The sequence below is a fragment of the Haemorhous mexicanus genome, chromosome 12, assembly GCF_027477595.1.
Source record: "Haemorhous mexicanus isolate bHaeMex1 chromosome 12, bHaeMex1.pri, whole genome shotgun sequence".
NCBI lineage: Eukaryota > Metazoa > Chordata > Aves > Passeriformes > Fringillidae > Haemorhous > Haemorhous mexicanus.
Window position 1 is genome coordinate 15261565 of NC_082352.1, and position 7495 is coordinate 15269059.

A 7495-nucleotide genomic window follows, 5' to 3' on the forward strand; every position below is an offset into this window, starting at 1 on the left:
AGTTACAGGAACCAGAGAGGGACATGGATTGTCAGGCTCAGTGACAAGGCCAAGGGAACTGTGTGCAGGCCTCCTCCACTGCTTTGACCACATCTGCAAGAGGAGTCTCTCCAAGGTGGTAAACTCCAGAGTTAAAGTTAGAGAGAAGCAAAGATGACTATACCCTTCACTCATGAAGGATGGATAAATGACAAGATTAGGAGAGCCTGGCTAAAAAAAAAAACCAAAAAACCCATTTAAACCTTCCCAGGCTCCCCTACTCCATTTCATTGATTTCTTCCATACTTGGTAATGAAACATGTAAACAGCAACACTGAAAACCGAAAATAAAAGGCTTTATTTTCACCAAACAGCAGTTGTTTTCCTTTTTTTAAAAAAAGTCTTAACATTTTCAACATTTGTCAATAAAATGAAAATATACAACAGCCATGTAAATCAACACCTTTTCTTCTACTTAAAAAAATATATGCATCTTTCTCATCAAAAGCACACACTGATTACTTACAACACAAAAGCTTCAGGTTGTACAACCCTGAGGGCTCCCACAAAAACATGAACACACTTGTGTGCACAAGAAAGACAGCACACAACTGGTGAACTGTTTGTTCAGGAGGTAGCGCCTCAAAGCCTTTGTTTTAAGGATTTTTAGCATGGAAAAGCTGGCAGATCCCAGCAACTACATGTTATGAGCCTCTCATGGCTGGTGGAAGTTTCCTGCATTTAAATGTCTCCTAAAGGCTCTGCTTGTTACAAGCCTAAGTGTCTACAGCCACTGGCTAATTCTTTTAGCAAATTTCATTCTCGAGAATTGAGCTCAGCTTTGGACCCATAAGAAGTCACAAGAGAGGGCTTGATGGCAATCCAAATTGTTGCCTGAAGAGTAAGCAATGAACAGCCAGAGGCTGAGCACTTCTCTGGCATAAACAGCTCCATTTGATCCTTCTGTCAAGTGACTGAAGTGCACAAAGAACTGGAACTCAGGATATCAGCATGGCATTCACAAAACAGCTGCAAGAATGAGATGGAGAAACCATTATCAGGCTTTGGCAAGGAAATTTTCATCTCAGTCCTCACTCACTGAAGTGCTAAAGAAGAGGCTGATATTCAAAGGCTAAGAGGTGAAAATTCAGAGGCTCTTGTTTAAGAATGGTAAATGGGGACACATACCCATAACCACCACCATTTCATACCGTCCAAAATGGTAAGGCAAGCTACACAGGATTTCCCCCATGACACCATTAAGAATTAAACCAACTGTAAATTAAAGGGATGTCAAAAGACAGTTTTTAAAGATGGTAATAGGAGGCTCTGAGGCTTATGCTCACTTGTCAGCCCTTGCTTCCATTGAATCAAAGATTCCATGTTATTCTGCATCCTAAAACACCCAGCTCAGAGGCCAGAAATCAAGGTCTGGCTTTCTTTTTTCCTATTTCCTACACATACAATATGGTGCACCTAGGATTGATAGCTCAAAACATCCTGCCAGCACCCTCAATGTCACACCAGTTTTGCATTAATGTTACCTTCACATTAACAATGTTTCTAACACCTTCTGCTTGCCTGTGAAACCAGGTCTAGCAGCAGCAACTCACACAGTTCTAGAATTATTTTAAAGTGGGATGTCACTAGTCATTCGCTGCTGCTGAGCTTGCACAATCAGGTGGAGCTGTCTCTTTGCAATGGCTGTGTTTAAATCCCACAGAAACTCCAACAGCTTGCCCTGGAGGAGTATCTCCATGGGCACGAACTGCAGAACCTGCTGGGGAGAGTCTGTGTCCAGCAAAGAGCTCATGAGTGCATTCAGATGCTGCAGGTACTGCACCACGGGCGCGGGGAGGCCTCGGTAGCCGACGCAGAGCAGAGCGGCGCCGCTCCTCAGGGGCTCCCGCGAAGTCGGGCACGCGAACGCAACGCTCCTGAAGCAGCAGTGCAGGATGAAGACCAGGCCAGCAGTGAAGCGTGTCAGGCAGGAGAGAACAGGCAAAACCAAGGCATCTCCTGCTGCCAGCTGCGCCAACGAATGCAGAACACACTCCAAAAGCTGCTGCTGGTACTTCGGTTCTCCATCGTACAGCAAAGAGAAGCTGAAAGTCAGCAGCGTGCCTGCGTCCATGGGCTTTATTTCCATACTGGGCTGGCTTTCTGTGTCACAGAGGGTGGGAAAGCCCACCACAAGGCACTTGAATTGGTCACTACAGCTTTCATTTAGGACTTCCTGATGGCACCTGGAAAGATCTGACACTTTTGCCAGTATGAGCTCCCCAGAAAGAACTTCACAAGAGTGACAAGGCTGCAGCATTGTTCTGCTTTTCAGCCTCCCCCCACCCAACTCCTTCACAGCTTCATTAAGATTTTCTAAGACCTGAACATCACAAAATGGAGAACACTTTACTCTTGGCAATCTTCTTCCTTCCAAAATGTACCAAAAGCTACATTCAAGGTTAGAAAATGATCCTTCCAGAACACACATGTTCCCAGCATTATTTAAACTATGTTCCTCAGCCCAGTGATTAAAATAGCCCTTTGCCACTTTATCATTCCATGTCAGGGTTTCCATCATCTTCCTTTCATTGTATGTACTAAAATATTTGTTTCTTTGCCCAAACCATTTTGCATTCATGCTGCAACCAGCCTGGGATTTCTTGACAAGCCAGTTATTTCTGCCAATGGGTTTCAGGTGGAACTTCTGCATGAAGACCTCTACTGCACAGTCTCTTAACTTGTTCAGTTTCACCTGCTCTGCTTCTTCCATGTGCTCAAAAAGACGGATATTCTCAGAGATAGTCTCTATCTGGCACTTGTGGAAGAACATGCAACACTCTTCATGTGTTTTAAGGAATGATTCTGGAAGTGTATGCTGGGAGAAGAGAGCTTTGTTGACCATTTCTGTTCCAAAGTTCTGTGTCATTTTAGGAAGAAGCAGATGAAGGCTTTCTCTGCCCATATAGCGAAGGCAAACCACATAGGCCTCTGAGTTTCCAGCTTTGCTGGTGGCTGGTTTAAAGACATGGACCTCCTCAAAAGAGCAGTTTAACAGAAAGAGCAGATTGATAGAACAGTGTTCAAACAGAGTGAACATCTTCAAAACAAAGGATCCTCCAGTGCCCAGGATCATTAAAGCAGTGACTGTTTCACAGTAATGAAGGGGTGAGACAAGAGCTTCCTGCTCACCTGGATTTCCCTGGCAATCAAAGCTGCCATCAGCAGTTACCAAGTGGACTGTGGTCATACTGCTCACAAAGCTCTGAAGTCCTGTTAGATGTCTTAATGTCATCACATCCCCAGTGTTATCTGGGCCAAAGTACCACCAAGGTAATGTGTTTGCTATCAGACGGTCATCCATGATCATCATAAGGATGTCGTTGGCTTCATGATAAGGGTTTAGAGTATTAGCTACCCAATTCCAGTGGCAAGGGACATGGTGGGACTTCAAGAAGTGGTTAAGGCTGGCTATAAAAGCTCCAGGTGCTTCACAGAGGTGGACAGAATTCAGTTCTCCATCTTGAAGAGCTTCTTCTGGGAGAAGAGAAAAGCTGCACAGGATCTCATGAAATTTGCACCATGCCTGGGTACAGAGCTCAGCATTCACAGATTTCTTCACATGCGATATTATTTTCCCTGCTTTATTGGTAAACGAGGTGTGCTGATGCCAGTCCTCCAGGTTCTTATCACTCAGTTGGTTCTTCACTTCATTCATTGAGTCCTTGAGAGCCAGGAGTGAGTGAAATTCCACATGATCACATGTAAAAGCATTGCTGGGATCTGGCAGCTTCCATTCATCATTCACTGGCTTAGTGTACGTAAACTTCTTCTCAAAGAGCTTCTCAATTTCAGAAAGAATTTCAGGACTGAACTTTTCAAGGCTGGTCTTCTGGGTAACATTAGGCTGCTTACATTTATCCATTCTTGGGTAGACTCACAACCTGGACAATATCAGGGGAGAAGAAACCATGTCATTCCAATCACACCAGTACCATAAAAAGCTTTTTATAAAAAAATAAAAACGTGTCCTGCTTAACAGCTATATTCTAGAACACAGGTAAATGCTTCATGGAATGATCCACCACTGAGGAATGTAAATGAGGGCTATCCTAAATAAAGTGTTTTGAAAATCAGGAGGTTCACCAGTTCAATTGCCCTTCTTGCTATTTACACAGCAAGTGAAGAGGAGTTTGCTGGTGCGGGCCCTTCACTGACTTTGAATATTCTGCTCCCTGTATGGATCTAAACACTTAAATACAAATATCTCTCTCAGTCACAAAAGAGAACACACCACAAGCTCTCCAAATTCAGCAAGTGGCCCAGAAATGTTATCATCTGATTATGGCAGCGTTTATCCAAGAGCTCTAAGTATGGAGAGTGGGGAGCCACAAGCAAAGGCAACTTTAAGAGGGAACACAGCTGCTGCTCCTCCAATTTCCCAAGTGGGAACAACCCTCCCACCTCTTCCACCAAACCCAGTGTAATGCTGGGGTAGCCCTCACTGGCACCCTCGAGAACTGCCCCTCAGCTGAAGGGCCCTGGAGGGATGCTGGACACCAGCCAGCGAGCAAAACCTTTCCCTTCCTCTGCTCAGCATTACTGCTCTCTGCCAGATGACTGCAAACCCTTATGCCTTCCTTTAATGACTGAAAAAGCTGTGATAAACCTGAAGTGAGAGGACTTGGTTGCAGCTGTGGTCAATGGGAATACGTGCTTGATGTTAAAGAAGAAAGTAGTGCTAAGTGCTGTGCTGTGAGTGGGTAAAGGCCAACAAACACCAGCACACTCCACACCAAGCTGACGAGGCTGCTGCAATCTGCTCCACTGCTTAGCACAAAACACACAACTGACTGGCAATAGCCAGAAATCAGCCAGCCAGCAATTTATTCCAAACTAAAATGTTCATTTAAGCAAAATAATTCAATGAAAATTACCACCCGAGAGAGGAAATCTCTCAGCCTATCTCTTTAACCACCCCTCAAGCCTTCCCCTTCCCACAAATGCAAAATACAATGACCTTAAGTGTTACATAACAATGGAGTTTGAAAAAATATTGGATTAAAACTGAAAGAGCTGAGAAAGTCTGGAAACAATGGCCACCCTCCTCTCAAACCCATGCAGCATCTCAGGCCACAGATCACATCTGTTTACCCTCTTCACCACCAGCCCCCTGAGGAGAGGAGAGGCACATGGTCACACACACAGCTAAGGTTTCATCTTGCCTTTCCTCAGTTTAAGGCCTTTCAACAGGTAGATTTAATTTCACTGTCTTCTATGCAGGTGGGCTCTAGCTTTAATCTCATCCTTTCTTGTAGTATGTTTTGGGTAAAGAAGAAAACTGGGAAAAACACAGACTACTGTTCCCTCGTGCAATTTATTTCATTTTAAACAGCAACTATGAGTATGGGCTTTTAATTACAGCTCACCCCAGTAATTCATAGAAGAGGTTTGGAAGGGACCTTAAACACCATCTCATCCCAACCCCCTGCCATGGGTAAGGGATAGCTTCCACTAGACCAGACTGCTCAGACTTCCATCCAACCTGGATGGCTTTGGACACTCCAGGGATTGGGAAGCCACAGCTTCTCCAAGCAACCTGGCCCTTACCACCCTCACAGGAAAGAATTTCTTCCTAAGATCCAACCCAAATCTCTCCTCTTTTAGTTTAAAAACGTTTCCCCTTGCCCCACCACTATCTGCCCATGTAAAAAGTTACTCTCCTTCTTTTGTATATGCCTCTTTTAAGTACTGGAAGGGGCTCTAAGAGCTCCCCAGAGCGTTCTGCAAGGCTGAACAACGCCAGCTCTCTTAGCCTGTCCCAGAGGTGCTCCAGCCAGAATACTAACAAGCTCAACCTAAATCAAGCTCACTCAGCACATAGCAAGAACAGCCAAACGCCTGCTTTTTCATCATCATTTCCAGACCCCTTCCGGCCAGGACCGGGCTCTGGGCTCGCCCCACCGCGCAGCTCCTCACCCATCCCCGCGCTCCGCTCCCCGCCCGCCGCCTCAGCGCGGCCCGGCCGCCTCCCTCCGCCCCGGCCGCTCGTAGCGCCGTGCCCGCCCGAGGCGCCTCCCCGCGCCGCCTGCTCCCTACGCGAGACCGCGGCTGCAGCGCGGCCTGGAGCCGCTCCCGCTCTTACCCGGCGGGAGAGCGCCCAGCCCGGCCCCCCGCCAGCCCGGCACGCCCTCTCCTCGGGGGGCACCGCCCTGGCCCGGGGCGGGAGGGTCCTTGTCCCTGCGGCTTTGCCCTCAGCGGCGGGGGCGGCTGGCAGCCCGTATAGGTGAAGGGCAGCCGAGTCCCGGGCAGGCCGGGGAGGCGGCAGCGCGGCTCCATCTCCTAAACAGGAGCCCAAGCGCGGCTGTTTCTCACGAGGAAAAGGGAGCAGAGGAGCCACCTCCGAGCAGCGGGGCAGCCCGCAGGACAGCGGTGCTAGAGGTTTTCCGCGCAGCACTTACCAGCGCTAACGCTGACAGGTTGCTCGGGAAGCAAAGAGGACACAGGCTGTGTTGGGATGTGTGGCCACCCGCTGGAGAGGCAGGGCCGGGGCTCAGCGCCCTGTGTGTTTTTTCCCGATGCCCTGGGCCGCCTGCCCTGGGAGCCTGAGCCCGGTGCGATCATCTCACAGCCCTGCAGGGACCCCGGCTCAGCGCACGCTGAGTCTCCGCAGTCAGCAGTGATGCTCCTCCAGAGTTTGCTTTGCCCTCTGGAACCCACAAGGCGGGTACTGAAGAAGACTCTTCACATAGTAACCCACCTTGCTGCCCTTTCTAAATCCCCGGGAGACTTGTTACACCCAGCTTGGGTTAGCAGGAGGCAAGAGCCTTGAAATATTAACAGTCATAATGAGCATCACTGAGCATCCATTGCAGCATCCCTGGAAACACATAGACACTTTAAACAGCAAAATAGCATCTAATCTGCACACAGTAGCAGAAAGGTCAAAGCATATTCATTATTACAGTAGACAGCAGGTGCAAGTTGCTTTTGAGACTTTAAATATTATGGGGAATTTCCTATATGCAGGTTCAGTAACATGGCATTCCCCAGCCCTTCTGGGAACAAATAGCCAACAATGGAGCATGAGTAAGCAGAAATCCTTTTGCTTTAGTATGAGGCTTCCTGCTATTGATTTTTGCACTCTCACGTATTCTTCATGAAGCTCAATCCAGTCCTAAGCCAGAAGTAGTTTTGGTACAGGTATTCAGTGCTATCAGTACTAGGCACTCCAGAACTGATAACTTGGAAAATTTTGCTTGAAGCCCCATAACGGAAAAAAAAAACCCAAAACTTTACATGTCCCTCTTAAGGATACAATAATGTATACATAAGAGATCTTTTCTCCCGCTCTAGATACATGAGAGAATTTGTATGTTAAAGTCATAACTGAACACAGAGATCTATAACCTGACAATTTTCCTCCCCTCTTTTAATCTACTTCCTTGCTTTCTAAAATGAAGCAATATTACTACAAAATAGAATCTTAAGTATAGAAAAAGCCCAGTGCTACCTA

The 7495-nt window shown here is 47.1% G+C and overlaps 1 protein-coding gene across 3 annotated transcripts; it reads right to left on the minus strand.

The window, feature by feature from the left end:
- Window positions 1-314: 314 nt before the first annotated feature.
- Window positions 315-6548, minus strand: CMTR2 (cap methyltransferase 2). 3 transcript variants are annotated; one of them, XR_009487977.1, is made up of 3 exons: window positions 6441-6548; window positions 1524-3923; window positions 315-1008 (listed from the first exon to the last, which is right to left on the minus strand). XR_009487977.1 is itself a non-coding variant. In XM_059857231.1 (2 exons), exon 2 carries the CDS (start codon window positions 3902-3904, stop codon window positions 1610-1612), a length of 2295 nt encoding a protein of 764 aa, XP_059713214.1. In that variant the 5' UTR covers window positions 3905-3923; window positions 6441-6548; the 3' UTR covers window positions 315-1609. The 3 variants fall into 3 exon arrangements, 2 of the variants coding, with proteins under 2 accessions (XP_059713214.1, XP_059713215.1); XM_059857231.1 differs by having other exon boundaries at window positions 315-3923; XM_059857232.1 differs by lacking the exon at window positions 6441-6548 and adding an exon at window positions 6125-6357 and having other exon boundaries at window positions 315-3923.
- Window positions 6549-7495: the final 947 nt, after the last annotated feature.

Coding starts and splice junctions, on each gene's coding strand:
- CMTR2 (XM_059857231.1), bottom strand. CDS start 3,904: ATGGATAAATGTAAGCAGCCTAATGTTACCCAGAAGACCAGCCTTGAA.